The sequence below is a fragment of the Myotis nattereri genome (genome assembly GCF_964212035.1).
Source record: "Myotis nattereri genome assembly, chromosome: 15".
Lineage (NCBI taxonomy): Eukaryota > Metazoa > Chordata > Mammalia > Chiroptera > Vespertilionidae > Myotis > Myotis nattereri.
The window spans coordinates 40643756-40665956 of NC_138090.1; the positions used below are offsets into that span (position 1 = coordinate 40643756).

Below are 22201 nucleotides of genomic sequence, written 5' to 3' on the forward strand. Positions count from 1 at the left end.
GACAAGGGGAGGTTCGCTTTTATTCAGACTGAAGGTTCAAACACCCCCAACCCCTCCCCAACACAGAGAGGATGGGCAGGGAGAAGGCAGCTGGTGAAGGGGTGAGGGAGGCTGCCTCCACCAACCACCACCCCTCCCCTCTCATTGGCCAGATCTGTGGGAGACCTGAGGCACGGGTGAAGGGCTCCCCTCTAAATGCTTCTGCATCTCCACTTTGGCATGCAGAGAGCCTGAAGCTCTCTCAAATGTTGGCAGAAATCAATCAATCCCTGGAGTAGAGTTCCCGGATGCCCACTGTGGAGTGGGGAGAGCAGGATATGGGAGTGTGAAATGGGGAGTTCCCTAGCCCCAGGGTTTCCCAGTCCCCAGGGAAGGGTGCTAGGCAAGACTGGGAAGCCTGGGTGGGGCCCCCAGACCAGAGCAGCGTGGGAAGGAGGCATCTCAGGGAGGACGGCCCTCTACTGGCCGACTCCCCAGCGGGAAGCTGTCTGAGTGGTCTGAGCAGACCGCCCCTCTGGTCAGGAGGCTTCGGGCAGTGGCTGAGACTGGCGACTGGCCCAGTAGCGCTGGTAGGTGTCCTGGAAGAGGTCCTGGCAGTTGATACGGGCACGCAGACGGGCACAGGCCAGGAAAGCCCCCGCCAGCTTGCGGTGCAGGGCATAGGTCTCCTCCGGCGGTGGGCGGAGCCGGTGCTGCAGCAGCACGGGGATGAGGCCCTGCACGCGGCGGGCAGTGTCCCCGGCCCCAAAGTCATATGGGCCCTGGGTGGCAAAGGGCTCTCCCAGGATCATCACAGCCTCCACATGGGCATCGGAGAATGCCTAGGGGTCGGGGAGAACAGAGGCAGAGCCCTTCTCTTAACCAAGAACCAACAAGCAGCACTCAGCTCTGCAGTCTGGAGTGTAAACACAAGCACCAGACCCCTTCCAGAGCCCCCAGAAAATCAGCAGCCCCTTACTCTTCCCCCCAAAAAGGGCCCTTCACTCCCTCAGAGCCTCCAATAGACAAGCAGACTTCACTCTATAGTACAGAGAAGCAGCTCCATTCCCCCACTCCCTCCCTCTAGAATAGGTAAGTGGTGCCCATTTTCCCAGGATTACTGACAGGCCAAGTAGTCCCCATTCTCCCCTAGTCCTCCCCAGAGTCCCCCAGTATAGATCAGCAGTTCCCCCATCCCCCCAGAGAGTTAAGCAGCTCCCATGCCCCCCAACAGACACCAGCCCCTACTCCTCTAGTGTCTCCCAACCTTGGTTTCAAAGCCTGTGAGGAACTTGAGGTCCTGGGATTTCTGTAGGACCCGGGCTCTGTCTCCATTGGCTGCAGCCATCACTACCTAGGGAGAGAGGTGTGGAACACAGGGGCAAAGGCCAAGCAGGGTTCCAGGAGGGGTCTGGGGGAAACTAGAGACAGGAGGTGGTAGCCAGGCCCTTCCTGTACCCACTTCCCTTCTCATCTGCCTAGGCTTCTTCTGCCTCACCTTGCCCAGCTGTGTCTCAAAACTGTTCCAGAGCCTGGGGGGTCGGGATGGCCAGGGGTTCTGCCCACCTGGCTGGGAACACAGAGCCTGCTGGAAACTAAACCGTGAAGCAGCACAAAGGAGAAAAAATGTCAAGTGCTGCTCCTGGGTCCAAACATTCATGTGGCCAAGGATGTGACCATGACCCAAAACAGCACTGGAGGTTGCCACTGGGCCATCTCTGATCACCTGACTGATGTCTGTCTCCTGCACTGGACTTGGAGCCCTGAGAGAGCAGGGATCCCAGATGGGTTCAGTCCCATGCAGTACGAGCTCTGGCTCCCAGGAGGCCTTTGGTGAACCTTGGTTTAGCACATTGGTGTGTGGAGCTAAGCACCCCTCCAGCCATGAGGGCACATGGCAGTGGACTTGAGGGCATGTGGGCAGACAGAAGCGAAAGCCAGCCTGCCTGGGCTCAGTCCCAGCTCTGCCACGGCTGGCTGACTCTGGGCAAGGTGCTTTGCCTCAGACCTCCACTTTCTTATCTGTGAAATGGGGATGATGAAAATAGTTTCCTCATGAGGTTGTTGTGAGGATAGAGGAGGCAATAGCTGTGCAGCGCTGAGCACTATGCCAACATGTAGGAAGCACCATAAATATTACAAACTACTATTATGATTAAGAGGTGGACATGAGGATCCCAACTTCATAGAAGAGAAAACAGGCTCACAGTGGGCAACAGAAAGTGAGGAATGGAACCTGGGCATTCCCTTACCCAGTGAGCTGTCCTTTCTTGGGAAGAAGGGGATACAGGGTTAAATCTGGCAGCTCCATTCTGTCTTGGCTTCCTTGCCCAAGCCTGTCTGGCCATCTGTCAGACCTATGGTCCTTGGGGGCCGGTGTGACAGGGCCTTTTAAAACTGGAAACGGCTGGGGAGGTGGCAAGAAGGCCGTACTAAAAAATTCGGGGGCGGGGGAATGAGATATCCCAACTACCCAGAGAGGCCGCTCCATGGTCTCAAGTGGCTGCAGAGAGGGCCCAACCCAAAGGGCCTGTATATGTGGTAACCAGGGGTGGTTACCAGCTGCTCCTTCCTGTTCCCATCTCAAGGGTGGCCCCACCATGCCCAGTACCCAAGCCAGACTCTACTCTTCCCCTCCCCACAGCCTCCCTGAGCTCCCAGTGTCCAGTCTTAAAGACCCCTCGTGACCTGACCAGTGTGGCTCAGTTGGTTGGAGCACTGTCCCCTATACCAAAAGGTGGCAGGTTCCATTCCTGGTCAGGGCACACACTCAGGTTGCAGGTTCCATCCCGGGTCTGGGCATGTATAGGAGGTAACTGATCAATGCCTCTCTCTCTCTCTCTCAGGCTCTTCCTTTCTCTAAAATCAATTGTAAAAAAAATAAAGACCACTCATTATTCAGAAGGGGTTTCCTAATTCCGACTGCACCCCTCTCCTGCTCAAGTCCCTCCCACGGCTCCCCAGGGCACCCATATAATGTAAACGCTATAGCCCAGGTGGTGTGGCTCAATAGTTGAGCATCAACCTATGAACCAGGAGGTCATGGTTTGCGTCCCGGTCAGGGCACATGCCCAAGTTGTGGGCTCGATCCCCAGTGTGGGACTTGCAGGAGGCAGCCAATCAATGATTCTCTCTCATCATTGATGTTTCTCTCTCTCCCTCTCCCTTCCTCTCCAAAATCAATAAAAATATATTAAATAAATAAATAAAGTACAAGCTACAAAGCATGGCTTCTGAGACCCAGAATGATTTGGCTCCAATCTCATCCCTGGCTCCTGCTCTGCCCCTTACCTACCCGCCAAGGCAGAACATGAACTTCCTCTTGATCCCTAGGACCTTACTTCTCAGAGTGTGGTTCTTGTATGAGAAGCTTTGGCATCACCAAGGAGTGTGTTAGAAATGCAGCATCTTAAGTCTATCCAGGCCAGAATCTGCATTCTCACAAGGTCATGGATCGGGGGTTTCACACGCACTCTAAAGTTTGAGAAGTGCTGCTTTAATGGTAATATCTCTTCTTGCCTCTTCCTGATTGGTCTCCTCATCCCTCAGGTCTCAACTCTGATGTCTCCTCCTTTAGGAAGCCCTCCCTGATTCCACAGGCTGGGCCAGGCTCCTCTGAGCTCCCACAATGCCCTGTGCTTCCCCCTTCCAACCGTGATCACTCTGGGTCCTCACTGTCTGTTCCCCCACTGGACTGTAAACTCTTTGAAAGTGGGGTCCTGAATTGGTCACTATTGTCCCCAATATTACCCAGAATAGGGCTGGGCACAGACATGGTATCAAATAATGTTTAAATTGATGACTAAATGATTAGAAAACCCAGGTTGAATGTCTCATGTCACCAATTAATGAGATAGTGTTCTCTGTGGCCTCTAAGACAAATTACCCAGTTAACTGCCACGCGTCCAAAATGGAAACCATTCCCACACGCCACAATCTTTTTAATTTAATTGCATCTATAGATGCTTATGGTGTACAAAGGGTTAACCTGAGGAAGCACTTCCTGAGGACAGAGCAGCTCCCCAGGGAGCAGCCCCCAGGAAGTTATGTGAGGGCAAGGCTGGACGCCAAGATCCTGGACAGTGTGGGGTGTGGGATGGTGACAGGGTGAGCACCATGGGCCTTTCTCTTAGGAGAAGGCTAGTGAGTGTGGGGAGCACGAGCTGTGCACCCAGACATCCGGAGTGAGACTGCTGTGACCTTGGGCAAGTGACTTAACCTCTCTGAGTCCCAGTTACTTCATGGATAAAACAAAGCTAAGAATGTCCTTACCCCATGAGGTTGCTCTATGGTTTAAATCAATTACCAAATGTATAACACTTAAACCACACCTGACATAATATTAAGTGCTTAGTATTTGTTAACTGCTATTAATATTACTATTATTTCTCTCTTTTTTTTAAATTTATTTATTGGTTTCAGAGAGGAAGGGAGAGGGAAAGAGATAGAAACATCAATGATGAGATAGAATCATTAATGGGCTGCCTGCTGCACGCCCCCTACTGGGGATTGAGCCCATAATCTGGGCATGTGCCCTCCAGGTTCATGAGTCAACTCTCAACCATTGAGCCACACTGGCCAAGCTATTTCTTATTTCTTAATTCGAGATACTATATTTCTCCTTCTCACCCTTGCCTCAGTAAATGGCCCTTCAGACCCCAGGGTTGGGGGCACTCACCTCAATGTAATTGTCTGTGAATTCAGTCCCAAATCCCCGGCTTGCACCAAAGTCCAGCAGGGTCACCTGGGAACAATGATGGTGAAAGGGATGCTGGGAGTCTAGCAATGCTCCCCATTGTCTATTTGGGGTGGCCAGGGTCATCCTTCCTCGCTATACCCTGTCTCCTCCTGCCAGAGTCCCCGCCCACTGTGTCCCTGGGCTCCTAATCTCCTGTCTCCACAGTTCCAATCCACCCCCACACGAAGCTGAAGGGACTTAGCTTTTTTTTTGCTCCTAATGGTTTTTATAATAACATGTTTTAGGCACAGAAAGAAAATACAGGGAATAAAATATATAGAAGAGTGAACACAAATCTCACCACGCTTAAAATATAAAATAATACCAATCCAGGTGGGGCCTCCCATATACCCTGGGCTAATCCTACCAGCACAACGTCCCCACCCTCTTTTCTAGGGTCACCGCTTTCCTGAAATTATTATTAAATTATTATTTCCTGAAATTACCATGTGTGTATTTCTACATTTTCTCCTACATGTTTGCACCCATAAACGATAGTCATGTTTTGTGTATTTAAACTTCACATAAATAGTGTTTATGATAGTGATCCTGCAACTTGTTCCTTGTGCCCAGCATGATTTTTCAATTTATCCCCACTGCTATGTGCAGCTCTAACTCATTCATTCATTCCTCACTGCTGTGGAAGGACTTCACTGTGTAGATATATCAGAGCATTTATCTAGCTGGTGGGCAATGTGGGCGTTTCTGGGGTTTGCTATTAAACAGTGCTCGATGAATACATGTGTAGGAGTTTCTCTAGGCAGTAGTTGGGATTATTGATCACAACCCATAGTAAGAAATGCAGAATATACTGGGTACCAGTGCCAATGCCACATAAATATAAACACCAAACCAAAGTGTCCTAAAATATAACTCCCTCCCATGTGACACAGTGATATTTTCTATTCTATGTCTTTAAAACAAACAAACAAACAAAATGCACTTAGACCCAATAAATTGACATCAGGAAGCAGGACATGTATTACCTATCAGGTCAGAAAACCCCTCCTTGGGGTACCAGCCTATGAGGGGTGCAGAGTGTACTTGGGGGTAAGGCAGTAGAAGGGACTGATGCTGGAGACTCAGGGGGCCATTCACATTTGGCAAAGGACTTAGACTTAATCCTGAGGGTGCTGGGGCACTCTGGGAGGCACAGTGTGGCCAGATTTGTGTTTGGGAAAGATCCCTCTTGGGACAAAATGGGGGCAGGCCACGTTGGAAAGCCACTTGGCCACCATGCATGCTGAGCTTTTCCATCCAAACTCTCATCCCCAGGCCTTTGGACACACTGTGCTCTGCCAGGAGCGCTTTTCCTTGCCCTTTAGATGACTGTCCTCTTCGAATCTTTCTGGTTTCAGCTTTAATGACACTTTCTTCAAGAAGACTTCCTTGCCCAGCTTGTGTGGCCAGTGGTTGAGCGCTGACCTATGAACCAAGAGTTCATGGTTCGATTCCCAGTCAGGGTACACACCTGGGTTGCAGGCTCAATACAGGAGGCAGCAGATCAGTGATTCTCTCTCATCATTGATGTTTCTATCTCTCTCTCCCTCTCCCTTACTCTCTAAAATCAATAAAAATAATTTTAAAATTAAAAAAAATATATTTTTTTTAAAAAAATATTTCCTTGACCCTACATACCCAGACAGGTCAGCCACTTTCCCTGGCTTCCCACAACCCCCTTGTACATCCCCCACCACTGACAACTCTGGCCTGTGTTTCTCATCATGGTAATAACTACTCTAGGTGACCGCTGGTGACAGGCCCCGCCACTGGGCCAGGAACTCTGAGAAGGTGAGGATCAGGATTGTCTTGGCATTGTTGTCAAGAGGCAGCGGCTGCTTGGTGTGTTCCAAAGAGTGACAAGTGTGGTAATGATGACTAACTGCCTTCTGTAAGTTGTGTTCCCTCTTCTATACTGTCACAATGCCACTCGGAAGCCACTGCCTAGCCAGTGACTGCTTTTTCCCAGCATCCTTTGCACCTAGACAGGTTGTGTGAACAGCTACCAACAGAATGGTAAAAGGAATGATGTGTCACTTCTGCTCAACACAGTTAGCAGGGGATTCTACTCTCAATCTCTTTCCCTTCCTGGGATGGCACAGTCACAAAAGGGAAGGCACCTGGGTCTCCAAATCACCACCTGGAGAACTACCCCAGCCTGTCATGTGGGTAATAAGCTACTATTGTGATAAGCTACTGAAATATTGGAAAATATCTGTCACAGCAGTTAATGTATCCTGTCACACATTACAAGAAACCAACCTGGTGGCTGGAGGCATCATACAGGAAGTTGGCCCAGTTGGGGTCTGTTTGCATGAATCGGAACTCAAACAGCTCCCGCAGACACAGCCTCAGGAGCTGGAAGCAGATCTGGGGTGGGGAGAAGGAGTAACAGACACCTTGGAGTCGTCTGCCCCTGTCAAGCCCTCTATGGCCTGGAGAGGGACTATGGGTCTGGCCAGCCCTGCTGGCCCTGCCTTGTGGCAGCACCCTCCCTGCTGTCCTAGGAGACCATGTACCTGGTTTCGGATGTCCTGGCTCAGGCTCTGGCACTGGTCCAGGGGGACCCCTCCAGCCAGCTCCATGCCCAGCACCCGTGTAGTGCAGAGATCCTCAATCACTGCCGGCACCCGGAAGAATGGGTCATCTGCCAACAGCTGCCTGGGGCAGAAGGGGGGGGGGGGGGACATGGCTTCAGGCCCCTGTGGCCCAGCTCAAGGACTCCTCCTCCTCTGAGAAGTCCTCCATGAACAGTCTATGTCTCCCCGTCCCTCCTGCTCTCCTCTTGCCTCTGTGTGCCCTGAGTGATGGCCAATACCTGGCTGGACTGACATTCATTCAGACATTTTATTCATTAATTCATTCAACAATCATCTCCGTAGGGCCTACTCTGTGCCTGCCCCTAAGCTGGCTGCTAGAGACCCAGTTACCACTTCCCGACCAGAAATACTTGCGTGATATCCAGTTGCCTCATGATGAGTTTAATGTGTTAAGCTCCATGAACATTACTTTTTTCATCAACTTATTAATTCATCCTTTAAAAATAAGTCACTGATATACAAATCTTCAAGTCTACAGTGATACTCATCGCTACTCCTTGAAGTCATTACTGGGAACACTGGCTAATTAAGGGAAAGAATCCTCAGTGTCTGCCCCTGTGCTGGACCATGCTGGGGACAGAGCAGTGGATGAACTCCAGGCCTGCTCCTGACGTACACAGAGACCACACCCGAACAAACAGACGGGTGGATTGAGATAAGGGTCAATGAGTGAGGCCTCTGGTTGGGGACCCATGGGATGGCTGGGGTAGAGTAAGATGGGGAGCAGGGAGATGAGGAGGGGCCGGAGGAAATGATGTAGGTTTTATTCTAAGGGCACCAAGAAATCCTGTGCAGAGGGCTCTCCCCAGATGCCACAAGGCGCGCTCTGGCCCAGTCTACACCTCGCACCCCCCTCCTCCGGGTCCTGCTTCAGGCTTGTGTTTTTGTCCTTGTTTATAAAATCTCTGATGTTGGACCCACTCCTGGTGGGCGAGGCCCTGTGCTGAGCATTTACTCAGCACAGTTCCCTTTTCACTTCCCTGGGGGGTACTCTCCCAAGGCCACTGTGCAGTCAGGCCTCCAGCCTAAGGGCTGACCTGGGGCTGGATCCCACATCCGTCTTCCCAGGCCCGTGCCCCTAACCCTGCCTTCCACCGCCTTTTCTCTCACTGTGTTTATAGAGCTTGGCTCAGTAAATGTGTGGGCTAACCTATGAAGGATCTCACTGCGGTATTTGCTGCATATCACGATGTTTCTAAGAGACAACCACACTGTTCCCAGTAGCTATGATTCATTCATTTTCGCTGCTGTATGATATTCCACTGATGAATATCACATAATTTATTCATCCACCCTGCTGGATGAATTTCAAAGGTTTGGGTTGTTTCCAATTTGGAGCTATTACTACTCTGAGCTTTCTAGAAAAGTCTGATGGCGTATACTGGCATTAGTGACCCTAGAGCAATTAGCCAGGAGGGCGACAATTGGGATGTATGCAAATATCCAGCCTTATTATAGGATGCCAAACTGGTCTCCAAAATGCTTATCTCAAATCTCCTCCTGCCCTGGTGGAGAAGAAAGAAATGCCCTGCAGCCCTGTCCTCTCCAACTCTTGACACTGTCAGATCCCTCTAGCTTCGTCAGTGCAGCAGGTGTAACTCATTCTGTGACTAAGTGTCTGCTGACAAGATCATCTTCCCCACTGGGCTGAAGAGGTTACCTAACCCATTCCACAGACAAGAAAACTGATACTTAGAGAGAGGAAGCGACATGCCCAAGCTCACAGCGAACACAGCGGATAAGTGAAGTAATGAGTGAAAGGATGAATGGATGAACAAACGAATGAAGAGAAGAAGGAGTTTGCCAGCCTCACCTCAGGCTCCACTTCCACTCAGCGTGGGAGGGAGGGAAGGAGGGAAGCTGGAAGGAAGGGGTCCTCAGGGGCCTGCCAGCCACCCGAAGTTTTGTGCTCACCTGAAGTTCTGGGCACAAGCTGCTTCGCGACGGTAGTCACACTCCCAAGCCAGCTCCTGCTGCAAGGCCTGCAGGCTCTGCTCCGCAAACAGGCCTGAGGGGAGCAGCCGAGTCAGCCAAGGAAGGTCACAGGCTGTCCACCCCGCCCAGCCCCTCAGGCTCCACTCACGAATGTCTCTCTTGCCAATCCTGTCTCTCACTTGTCCCTCACACCTTCTGCTACAAGCCTTTTACCCCAGTGTCTGTCCACACACCTCCCCTCAGTCCGCATATAACTGCGGCTCTTCTGAAGTCGCTCCTGGGGTCTCTCTCACAGGCATGCACACCAGTCCCGAGGCATCTTTTCCATAGTCACGCATGCCACCCATTCCACCTTTTTCGTACTCTCTCTGAATCTTCTGTCTTTGCCTCTCTCTCTCTCTCTCTCTCTCTCTCTCTCTCTCTCTCTCTCTCTCACACACACACACACACACACACACACACACACATCCTGCTCCATCTTCTTTGGGCTCTTTAACACAAACATGAGGCCCCACTTACACTCTCGTGCTGCTTCTGTGGCTTTTTCAGACCGACAGCCCCTCTCTGCATACCTTCTGTGTGTCTGTTTCTGGACTCTGGTCTGGGCTTCTGACTCTCACTGTTTCTGTCAGAATCTCTAAGTCTCCTTTTCTTACACACTTGTACTCTCACTCTCCCTGCCTTGGCATCCCTTCTTTCTGTCTCACACACACACTCACACCACTCACACACCGGCACACCCTGGTACTCTCTGGGCTCTCCCTCCATTCAGCCCCACTTCCTCTCTTCAGGGTACCGCTTCTACATGGGCACCTCACCCTCGGGCAGAGCCACGCTCATCTTGAGCACCGCCAGCAGGTTCTGGACATCACTCTGGATGCTCTGGGCAACGCCTGGGTACTGTGAGGGGGGGAGTGGGGGGAGGGGAGTCATTCTTCTGGGACAGCAGGGTGCCCACCGCCACCTGTCCATCCCCCTCTCACCTGGATCTTCACAGCCACCTCTGTCCCATCCCTCAGCATTCCCTGGTGCACCTGTCCAATTGAGGCGGCGGCAAAGGGCACCTCCTCCAAAGAGGCCACCTTGGCCTGCCAGTCCCTTCCGAGCTCCTCTTCGAGAACTCTCTAGGGAGAGCAGTGGTAACAATCATCACCATGATTATAGGCAACTGAGTTCATTCCCTGTGTCAAGCACTTTACAAGTTAACAACTCCAACTCTTACCACATGCCGGGCCCTGGCTCGGCTGCTACCCCACTTTACAGATGAGGAAACTGAGGCTCAGAGAGAAGTCTCTCAGCCAAGGTGAACCAGGCACTGGCGGACAGGGAGGCCGAGCCCAGCTGGCATTAACTCAGGTTAATGCGATAGATAAGAGCTAAAACGTAAGGCTTCCTGTGGGCTGGGTGCTGTTCAGAGTGGCTCAGAGAGCAGCAATAATTGCCCAGGGTCACATGGTGAGTGAGCAGAACAAAGATCAGAAGACAGGTGGCTGGGTTCTGGATTCCATACCCTTACAGAGTAATTGGAAGAAACAGCTCCTGTCTTGGGCACTTGGTGCCAGGTGCTATGCCTACCGACTGACAGACACACTCTCCTCTAATTTAAAAAACCAGTTAATAGGAACAGCTAAAACTTGCATGTCACTCATGCAAACCCTTCTAAGTGCTTTCTGTATACTAATTTATGATGTGGGACGGCTATCACTATCGCCATTTCACAGATGAGGACACTAAGGCACAGAGAGGTCAGGCCGCAGGTCTGAGATCACACAGGTAGGAAGTGGCAGAGCTAGGGTTTGAATTCAAGAAGCCTTACCCCTAACCACTGTGCTCACTGCCACTTTAACAGCTCACTGAGCCTTCCAGGGACTGGACTAAGTGCTCTGCACCACCCTTATTTAATCATCACAACAATCCTATGAGGAGTGTGCTTTGGCGATCCATTTTACAGATGGGGAAACCGAGGCCCAGAGTCTGACAGGGAGTAGAGCAGTAAAGCCAGGAGAGACAGGCAGGTGGAGCCCACCTCCCTGGTCAGCCTTCTCCCACTGGGCACTCACCAGCATCTGCCAGCGGGGCATGAAGTCAGCACTCTGGCGGACCCGCTCAAAGATGTGCTGAAGCTGGGGGCTGATGAAGCTGTTGTCTTGGGAGACAGGGAGACAAGAAATAAGGGAAGCAGTGAGGGATGAGGTGAGGGGGGCCCCTGGGGGAGTACCTGAAGTCCGGGTTTGTTGGTGAGGGGGGTAGAGTAGAAGTGAGATCAGGGGTCAAGGGTCATGCTGTACCCTGGATGCTGAGCATTTGGCCAATCTTGAGAGCGGCCCCCCGAACTGTACACAAGGTCTGAACAATCCGCTCAGCATTAGCCTCCGACAAGAAAGGGCTGGAGCCAGGCTGGGAGCTGCCCTCTGGGTAGAGAGAATGATTATTAGTATCACAACCACAAAAATAATCAGTACAACACCACTACACGCCCACCAAAATGGCTAAAATGAAAAAGACATTATCAAGTGTTGGCAACGATGTGGAGCAGCCTGACCGCCAGCCCTGCTGATGACCGTGCCGCGGCACAAGCCCATGGGAAACATGGGGAGGTTCTAGTAAAGCCCATGCCTGTACTGGATGCCTTTTCTCTCAGAGGTATGCCCACGAGAGATGCATAAATGTGTCCACTGACATATGCCAAAAGGGGTCATCGCAGCAAAGCTCATAAAGGCCCCAAACTGGAAAGATCCCAAATGACCACCAGTACAATGAACAAAGGAATTGTAGAACAGTCAGTGAATGACTACTACAGCAAGGAATAAACCATCTACATCCGCTCACAGCAAAGTGGATGCCTTTCCCATACAGAACGCATGGATTCAAAGAACCAGACGTCTACAAGAATACACTCATTACATTGGTGTAAAGAGAAAAAAACTGGCAAAAGTAATCTTGGGGTTAGAAGCCAAAACAGTGGTTACCCTTTGTGGGGGAAGTGCCCAGGGTGGGGCACTGGGGAAGGTATTTTCAAAGCATGGTCAGGGGGTCCCTGAGGATCCTCGAGATCTGTCAGAGGGTCTGTGAGATCAAAAATGTTATCATAATAATATTAATGTTATTTGCCCCTTTTTACTCTTGTTCTCCCACAAATGTTCTGTGGAGTATTCCAGAAGCTCCATGACCCATGATGATACCACTGCTCTGATGGCTGATGAAATGTGTGTGTTCTTGTGTTTTAAAATGTGTCAGTTTTAATCTCTAATACAGTGAGCCCTAGCCAGTGTGTAGAGCATTGTCTCCTGCACTCAAAGGTCGCTGGTTTAATTCCTGGTCAGGTAGTGGTCTGGTCCCCAGTAGGGGTGCATGTGGGAGGCAACCGATTGATGTTGATATTTCTCTCACATTGATGTTTCTCTCTCTCCCTCCCCCTTCCTCTTTCTCTCTCTAAAATCAATAAAAACACATTTTAAAAAAATCCCTAATACAATGAATATCCATAAATATAACCCACATAAACAAGCTCTTTGGGGTCCTCATTCTATTTTGTATTGACTTTATTGAGGTGACATTGGTTAATAAAATTATATAGGTTTCAGGGATACAATTCTATAATACATCATCTATATATTGTATTGTGTGTTCACCACCCCAAGTCAATCCTCATTCTATTTTTAAACAGCTTTATTGAGAGATAATTCTCATACCATATAATTCACCCATTTAAGGTATATAATTCAATGGCTTTTAGTATATCGAGAGTTGTGCAACTATCACTACAACCAATTCCAGAACATTTCATTCCCCAAAAAGAGACCCCTTCCCTATTATTAGCAGTCAGGCCCCAATCCTGGAAACCACTAATCTACTTTCTGTCTCCACAGGTTTCCCTATTCTGGGCATTTCATGTAAATGGAATCATACAATAAGTGAACTTTGTGTCTGGCTTCTTTCACTTAGGATACTGTTTCCACACCGTAGCAGGTATCAGCACTTCATTCCCTTTTAATGGCGGAATAATATCCCATTGTATGGATATACCACATTTTTTTTTTTTTTAATTTCAGAGAGGAAGGGAGGGGGAGAGAGAGATAGAAACATCAATGGGAGAGAATCATTGATTGGCTGCCTCTTGCACGCTCCCTACTGGGGATGGAGCCCACAACCCAGGCATGTGCCCCTGACCGGAATTGAATCCCTTCAGTCTGCAGGCCAATGCTCTATCCACTGAGCATAACTGGCCAGGATGATATACCACATTTTTAAAAATCCATTTCTTAGTTTTAAGGTTATATAGGGATCCTGAGACCAAAAATCTTGAAATGCTGTTCTAGGGTTTCTTTATTATTATTATTATTATTACTATTATTACTATTATTACTATTATTATTATTGTTGTTGTTGTTGTTAATCCTCACCCGAGGATATTTTTTCCATTGATTTTTAGAGAGAATAGAAGGAGGGAGGGATGGGGGAAGGAGAGAAAAACAACCATGTGAGAGACACATGTATTGGCTGCCTCCCACACTGTGACCTTTCGTTGCTCAGACCAACATTCTACCCACTGAACCATTCTGGCCAGGGCTCTTTTGAAAAACAAATCCATTCCTTAGTTTTAAGGGTGTACTAGTATAGGGATCCTGAGACCAAAAAGTTTAAGAAATGCTGTTGAATCTGCTGCCTCCTGCGCACCCCTACTGGGGATCGAGCCTGCAACCCTAGGATGTGCCCTGACCGGGAATCGAATCAATGACCTCTTGGTGCATGGGATGATAGTCAATCAACTGAGCCACACTGGCTGCGCATGTTCTAGGGTTTCTTGATCTGGGTGCATAAATGTGTCCACTTTGTGAAAAATGAACCAAGCTGTACATTTGTGACGTGTAGGCAGGTCTACATGCAAATTATATTCTTATTCAATAAAGTGCCAATATGCTTTTATTTATTAAAAAATTATTGAGCTCGTCCTGGCGAGCTCATCATTGATGTTTCTATCCCTATCTCCCCCTTCCTTCTTCTCTCTCTGAAATTAATAAAAACATATTTTAAAAAATTATTGAGCTCTTTATTGAGGGCTCACCCTGTGCCAGGCAGAATTCTAAGTGTCTCTCTGGATTCTCTGGCAGAATCCCTACAATCACCCCAGGAAGTAAAAACTACCAATGTCGCCCTAACCGGTTTGGCTCAGTGGATAGAGCGTCGGCCTGTGGACTAAGGGGTCCCAGGTTTAATTCCGGTCGAGGGCATGTGCCATGGTTGTGGGCATAACCCCAGTGGGGGGTGTGCAGGAGGCGGCTGATCGATGTTTCTCTCTCATCGATGTTTCTGGCTCTCTATCCCTCTCCCTTCCTCTCTGTAAAAAATCAATAAAATATATTAAAAAACAAAACAAAACTACCAATGTCTTAATTTTCAAGGCAAGGAAATAAGAGATTCAGAGAAGTACACTGCCCAGCCCTGGGTCACAGAGCACAGAAGTGGCAGGCAGGGTATAGACTCAGTTTGGCCTTAACCTAAGGCCTAATCCTCCACCTATTTCCAACTTTTTATTAAAAAAAAAAAATCCAAGCAGACAAAAAAGTTGCATCATGAACACCTGCACACCTGATTCAAACATTTTAATATTCTGCCTCCTCTGCTTTATCTCTGTGTGTATACCCAAACACTATTATTTTTTCCTGACTGATTTGCATGGAGCTGCACTCAACCTGTGCTAAAAATAAGGAAATTCCCCTATACAATCACAGTGCCATAATCACCCTTAAAAAAATTAACCCTAATTCTCTAATATTTACTATCCAATCCATATTCAGATTTTCCTAATTGTCCCCCAAATTCTTTTACAGTCCTCTTTTCCTTTTAATTTTGTGATTTTCAATTAGAGTTGACATTCATTATATTAGTTTCAGGTGCACAGCTTAGTGGTTAGACATTTATATGACTTATGAAGTGATCACCCCGTAAGGCTAGTACCTGCCTATTATACATAGTTGTAAAAATATTACTGACTATATTCCCAATGCTGTACTTTATATCCACACGATTTAGTTATTTTTTTCCCAACTAACATCCAAGTATGGTCCACACATTCCATCTGTCAGTTATCTCTAGTCTCTTTTTAATCTTTAATATCCACCCCCATTCTTGTTTCAGCCATCGACTTGTTGAGGAATCTTACCGACAGAAGCTGATCTCTACAGATCTTGTTCCATCTCTGTTGGACACAGACTCCCACTAGCAGGCCTAATTTCAGCCTTCTCCTGCGCAGGGTTAAGAACTCAGCTCTGGATGGCTTACATTTTTTCTCTTATGATCTGTTTCAATCCATCAGGACCCTGACAGTGGCTCCACCCTGCTCTGAGCACTTTACAGGGACTCTGGGAAGTGGGTATGTCATCATCACCTCCATTGTCCACATGAGGAAACAGGCTCGGAGAGGTGAAGCCTCTTGTCCCTGGTCACACAGCCAGGACCGGGCCCGACCCAGGCAGTGTGGCTAACTCACCGGACTGTAGATATCCTCCTGGCAGGGACTTCTTGACCATCTCAGCCAGCGCTCCCAGCCCCAAGCCCACAGCCAGTCCTGAGGAGTGAGAGAAGAGCCTGAATGCGCTCTTGCCTGGGGCATTCTCCCCGACCCTCTCTCCTCTGTCTCTCTAAGCACATTTGTCTCCCAGCTCTTTGTACCCAACTTTCTGTCTTTAGCTCAGTCACTCTCTCTGCTGGGGTTTCCCTTCAAGGCGAGGCCAGCTCTCTCTCTATTCCTCTCTATAGGTCTGTCCAGTGTCAGCAGTTTTCACCCCTCGCTGCACATTTGAGTCGAGTAAGGAGCTTTTGTAAATACAATGCCCAGGTCCCACCCCTGAGGCTCTGACTAAACTGGCCTGAGATGAGGCCTCAGAATTTATCTTTTTATTAAGCATCCCAGATGATTCTAGTATACAGCCAAGGGTAAGAAGACTCCAAAAGGGTCCCCCCAAGTCTCTCTGCGGCTTCCTAGGATTCCTGTTTCTCTGTCCACACCTCTTCTTCATGTTCGCCTTTCCTACGTCATCTTCCCCCTCTCCTACACTTGACATGTCTATCTAAGCCTCTTCCTCTCTGTTCCTCCTTTTGATGTCCTGGACAACTGATTCCTCTGTGTCCTCTTGTCTCCTTGCCCCTAAAGATAGCTTGAGTCTCTCTGCCTCTTTCACTCACCATCTCTGTAAATAACCAAAGCTGGCATTTTCTGAGCACTCTCTTCATGCCAGGAACCATTCCTAGTGCGTTATACACTTTAATGGATTTTGTCCCCACACCCTCATGTAATAAGTTTTATAGGAAAAACTTCCATTTTACAGAAAAGGAAACTGAGGCTCAGAGAAGTTAAGTAACTCATCCAAAGTCACAAAGTGAGGATATAGCAGAATCACCCCTTGAACTGAGGCAGCACAGTGTCAAAGCTCAACTTCCTCTTTATACTGTGAATTGTTGTCTTTAAAGCTTGAACCAGGAGGAAGATATTTGCATTATAACCGGTAGGTACCAATATACCTATAATGTTTCATGAAAAAATATTTTCCATTACTCTACAGGTGAACTCGTATTTTCCATTCTATCCTTTTTAATTATTTCATGCAGATTGTGACCTGAAGTTTGAACAATTCTGCTGCTAATCTGAGGTCAAGTCACTTCACCTCTTTTAGCTTCATCTGCAGAATGGAAATATAGTCATCAACTCGGTGCAGGTATCACATGGATGGGGCCTTGCACGGAGTTCTCAATAAATATTACCGTCCCTTCTATTTCTCTTGGTTTTACAGGCCTTTACTTTCATTCTCTTTTCATCTCTTCCTCCTCTCTGCCTCTGATTCGCCCTCTCCCTTACTGAATTCTGTAGATGTTGCTTCCTCGGACCGAAGTCACCGTCTCCCACAGTCACACCTACCCCCAAAGTTAGCCAAGCGGCTGATGCGGGAGGCAGGCACCTTGCGTTCTCGAGAGCGGTCACTCAGCTGGAAAATGGGGAGAAGGTCTGAGGGTGGGAAGGTGGGTACAGTGCCCGGGAAGTCCAAACAACCTGCCACCACACTATTCCCCAAGCTCGGGGGGCCAGCTGCCTTAATGGGGTGTTGTTGGTAAGGTGGGAGGCCATGATACCTGGGGCCGAGGTGTCTTCCGGAGCCGGGCCTCCCGGGCCTTGCAAATGTCCTCCTCACTCAGGCCTCGGCCAGACCCACCCTGACGAAGCTGTTGGGCCCAAGAACCCTTACACGGCCCCTGCAAGGGATGCGGACATTGGTAAGGAGCGGAAGACAAGGCGCGGAGGGGTCTGCCTGGCCCTCTGGATTCCTCCCTACCCCTTTACTTACTGCCCATCCCCTCGGGCTCTTCACCGTGGAGACCCCTCCCCAGTATCTTACCCACCAGCGCGGCCCAGACCCCAGGGCCCCATAAGGCAGACCAACAGTCCGGCCCAGCTGTCCACAGGTCCCCCGCAGGAGGCCCCCCACCTCCAGCCACATCGCCTGGGGGAGAAGAGGAGAATTACTCCGGCAGGAGTTGTGGGGCCGACCTCCCGCTTTGCCCCACCCACCCCAAGCCCTCACGGTCCTCGGGTCGGCCCTGGCTCCCACCCAGCAGACTTCCTCCCCTGATAAGGGCCCCTCCAGTTTCTCCTGGTTCCCTCTGGTTGCTAGGCACCCATAGCTGTTCCTGCTTTCCTACCAAAGCTCACTTTCCCTGTCCCACTTCGCCGCCGTTGCTAGGGTCCGCTCTCATTGCTAGACACCCACAGATCCTCCAGGCTCCCTCTCCCTTCTCTGAGCCCCCCTCGTCGCCAGGCACCGCCTTCACCTCTGTTGCTAGGCACCCACAATCCTCCCCCACCCCCCGAATACCCACTACCCCGTTATTGGGCACCTCCCCCTGTTGCTAAGCACCCACAGCTCTGGGCTCCCGGTCCGTATGCGCGGGGGCCTCTAGCACTTCCGGAAGCCTCCACACGCCCGCCCTCTCCGGTCAGCTAACCAATGGCGGAGCGGCAGTTCGCTGACTGACACAAAGAACTCCTCGCTATGCGTAGGGGCGGGGCCGGGGCGGAGCCGTTGCGGAGGTTGGGGGATTGCGCGTGGCAAAGCCCGGAGCACACACGTGCGCTTCTCAAAGTGCCCGGTGTGCGGCGGACCTTTCTGTTCCGCACCCCGTCTCCTTTGCAAACTTCCCTCTCCCTAACAAACTTCACACCTCTCCTCTGCACGAACACCTTGCGAATCTCATTTCTACCTCCAGCATGTTCAACATCTCTCCTTTGAACACGTCTTCCCCAAACATTTTCCACGTACGTGGAGCCCATCCACTTTGCACATCCACCCTCTGCTTCAAGCATTCACATCCTGGCACCCAGCCTCCTCTGCACATATAAACCCCCTTCTTTACTTGGGAATTGTCTCCCTCAGCTCTCACCCTGTACATAAACCCCTCACACTCAGCTCCCTGCACACTGGCCCCTGTTTCCTCATATTCCCTGCTCTCCCTGCTCCCCGCGCACCTGCAGGATGGCCCGAGTGAGCCCCCTCTGTTTCCCGTAGGCCTGACATTTCCCAGAACGCACTCAGCCAAAATTCCCAGTGCTGAGTCAGGAGACTTGGCCTTCCAGAAAAACAGCTCCCATCCCATCTGGGTGTGTGTGTCTTGGGTGGGGGTGGGTAGGCCGGCGTAAAGCCTGCTCCCCCCACAACAGGCTGACTCACCCCTCTTCTCACAGTCTGGAACAGAAGCAGCTGGCTGGGTCCTCTCTTCCGCTGCGGGGAGGACATATGACGCTTCCCCACAGAACCCTTGCCCCTGTCTAACCCTTTTGTCGGGAATCAGACATTCCTGTCTCTGTCCCTGTGCTCTGTGACCTCAGAAGAGCCTTGACCCTTTTTGGCCTTTGTTCCCAGCCTGTATGATGTGTGAGGGGGTCTCTGCGATGACTTGTCATTGGTCCGTGAAGAGATGACTCATTTTAGATTCCTGGGCCTGGGCCCAATGCCCCTCCCACAGGTGACTCAATTTCAAGACAAACCATCTCCTGTCCCCCTCCAGACATAAGGGTCTGACTCAGGAGCTGGGTGACAGTTCACTCTTGAAGGTAAAAATACATAAAAGTACCTATGACAATAACTAATTCACATGGCTTATATGCACGAGGTCATATAAACAAAGGCCAGAGGGTGGCAGATCTCTGAACCTCAGAGTCCCCATCTGTAAAATGGGGCTGTGTCAGCACCTCTTGCTCAGTGTTAGTGAGAGAGAGAGATGCATAAAATAGTGTCCATAAAGAGCAGAGGACCCTGCCCTGGCCAGCGTGGCTCAGTTGGTTGAGCGCAATTCAAATGACCAAAAGGTCACTGGTTCGATTTGGTCAGGGTACATGTTCAGGTTTTGGTCTCAATCCCCATTAGGGGGTGTACAGAAGGCAGCTTATCCATGTTTCTCTCTCTCCCTTTCTCTCCTCTCTTTCTAAAATCAATAAAAACAGCCCTAGCTGGTTTGGTCCAGTGGATAGAGTGTTGGCTTGTGGACCAAAGGGTCCCGGGTTTGATTCCAGTCAAGGGCACGTACCTCCCTGGCCAGGGCCCTGGTTGGGGCTTGTGGAGGAGGCAATCGATGTGTCTCTCTCACATTGATATTTCTCTCTGTCTTTCTCTCTCTTTCTCTAAAAATCAATGGAAAAATATGAGTGAGGATTAAAATCAATAAAAACATCTTTAAACAAGAGAGAGAGAGAAAGAGAGAGAGACAGACAGACAGACATGGCCTGGTACAGAATGAGAATCTATAAACAAGAGAAATTTCTTATGGAGAAATTATTTTCAAATTTCTATTAAGCACCTATATGTGCTTTTCTAGGCACTGGGGAAATAGCAAGGAACAAAACAAGCAAAAATCTTTGCCCTCTTGGTCCTGGCTTCTGGCAAGGGGCACAATCCTATTCTATATAATAAAAGCCCAGAATGACCTGTCAACCAGTCGCTATGATGTGCACTGACCAACAGGGGGCAGATGCTCAATGCAGAAGCTGCCCCCTGGTGGTCAGTGAGGTCTCATAGCTTGGCTGACGGGGATGAGCAGTGCTCCCACAGTTGGTGGATCCCCGCAGGCCACGCCCCCTCCCCAGTGCACAATCCCCTGCACTGGGCCTCTAGTAAACAAATAAGTACAGACATACCTTGTTTTATTGTGCTTTGCTTTATTGTTCATTGATGATATTGCGTTTTTTCTTTTCTTTTTATATTTTTATTGATTTTATAGAAAGAGGAAGGAAGATGGAGAGAGAGAGAAACATCAACTGGCTGTTTCCTGCATGCCCCCTACTGGGGATCGAGCCTACAACCCCAGGCATGCACTCTGACTGGGAAATCGGACCAGCAATCTCTTGGTGCACAGGATGTTGTCCAACCAACGGAGCCATACCATTCAGGGCAATAAAGTATTTTTTAATTAGGATATGTACATTGTTTTTTTTTTTAAGCATAATGCTATCATATACTTAATAGACTACAATATACTGTAAACATTAACTTTTACATTCATTGGGAAACCAAAAAATTCCTTGACTTACTTTATTGCCGTATTCACTTCATTGTGGTGGTCTGGAATCAAACCTACAATATCTATGTGGTATGCCTGTATGCTTAATAAGGTGACATGTATTAAAGAGAAAAATAAACCTGGGAAGGGGGTCAAGGAGAGGAAGGAAGAATGTAAGATTAAATAGGATGTTCAGAGACGGCCTCGCTGAGGGGGTGACATTGAAACGAAGACTTGAAGGAGGTGAGGGAGGGAACTGTTCCCAAGGGAAGGTGTTCCAGGCAGAAGGATGAACCAGTGCAAAAGCCCTGTGGTGGAAGATGTCTCGGAGAAATAGCGAAGGCCAACAGGCAGATTAAGGGAAAAGAGAGATTTGGTTTGGGAGATAACTAGGGCCAGATCATGTACAATATATGAGTCATGAGGAGGACTGTGACTTTTACCCTGAGTGGGATGGGAAGCATGGAGTGTTCTTAACACAGAAGGGTTATGATCTGATTTAGAGAAAATACTCTTACTTTCAGCTCCTCCTCCAATGCCCCAGCCTCAAAAGCAAGTTATATCACCCAGTAGGGAACAAAAGCTCAGACTTTGGATTAGGTTGGCCTGGGTTCAAATATACACAATTTAGATATGTGATCTTGGATTTTGCCTTTCTGTGCCTCTGTTTCCCTGACCATGGATGATGGTAATCCCTACCTCAAAAGGTATGGGGTATAAAGTGGTAGTACAGTGCATGGCACAAAGCAAGTATACAAATGTATGTTGCTGTGTAAATAAATAAAAATTCCCATAACCCGGTGAGGAAATTATCATTGCTATTCCCTTTTTACAGATGAGGAAACTGAGGCTCAGAGGAAACAAGTCTGTTGGAGCCAGGATTCAGCTAGATCTCCTAGCTTCAGAGTTAAGGTCGTTGCTTTGTCCCTCCTCTAACCTCCCTTTGACCTTAGACAAATTCTTTCACTATTCTGGGCCTCAATTTCCCTGTTGGTAAAGTGCTTGGCTTTTGTGGCATTGAACACATTTTTCGAAACAATCAAATAATATCATGTATCCTCATTTTACAGGTGACAAAACGAGCCCGGGTAGGGAGCGTAAGTCACTCGTTCAAGGTAACACAGCTGGGAATTGGCAGAGGTGGGTCTCGAACTCACACATCCCTGGGATCCCCAAGTCTCTGGAACGCAGGCCCTGCGTGCGTGAAGGAGCACGCTGCTGGACTCGTCCCCGAGAGCTATCGGCGGCTTAACTGGCCACTTAAAGTGTAGGGGGGTTAGATCAGTCGCGGGGTTCTAGGGCGGGGCCCCACTGCCCTGCAAGCAGGGCCTTAGGGGGGCTACACCTTACCAGGACGAGCTCGCGGCGCTGGGAATCCACCCCTTCAAGGGAGGAGGGCGGGGAC

The 22201-nt window shown here is 49.4% G+C and overlaps 1 protein-coding gene across 4 annotated transcripts; it reads right to left on the reverse strand.

The window, feature by feature from the left end:
• Window positions 1-20490, reverse strand: COQ8B (coenzyme Q8B). 4 transcript variants are annotated; one of them, XM_081107069.1, is made up of 16 exons: window positions 20435-20490; window positions 18972-19022; window positions 17643-17747; window positions 17380-17499; window positions 17168-17234; window positions 15743-15820; window positions 11541-11663; window positions 11313-11398; window positions 10236-10376; window positions 10071-10152; window positions 9232-9325; window positions 7237-7378; window positions 6980-7087; window positions 4658-4723; window positions 1247-1333; window positions 1-821 (listed from the first exon to the last, which is right to left on the reverse strand). In XM_081107069.1, the coding sequence occupies exons 3-16, from the start codon at window positions 17742-17744 to the stop codon at window positions 519-521; spliced, it is 1599 nt and encodes a 532-aa protein (XP_080963195.1). In that variant the 5' UTR covers window positions 17745-17747; window positions 18972-19022; window positions 20435-20490; the 3' UTR covers window positions 1-518. The 4 variants fall into 4 exon arrangements, with proteins under 4 accessions (XP_080963195.1, XP_080963196.1, XP_080963194.1 ...); XM_081107070.1 differs by lacking the exons at window positions 18972-19022; window positions 20435-20490 and adding an exon at window positions 18166-18215; XM_081107068.1 differs by lacking the exons at window positions 18972-19022; window positions 20435-20490 and adding an exon at window positions 18142-18171.
• Window positions 20491-22201: the final 1711 nt, after the last annotated feature.

What these genes read in the sequence shown, in the direction of transcription:
- COQ8B (XM_081107069.1), bottom strand. Translation starts at nt 17,744, where the DNA reads ATGTGGCTGGAGGTGGGGGGCCTCCTGCGGGGGACCTGTGGACAGCTG. An exon ending in GGAAGACACCTCGGCCCCAG is followed by an intron (nt 17,235 to 17,379) that starts GTATCATGGCCT and finishes CCCATTTTCCAG; the next exon opens with CTGAGTGACCGCTCTCGAGA. An exon ending in TCACAGGCTTTGAAACCAAG is followed by an intron (nt 822 to 1,246) that starts GTTGGGAGACAC and finishes CCCGACCCCTAG; the next exon opens with GCATTCTCCGATGCCCATGT.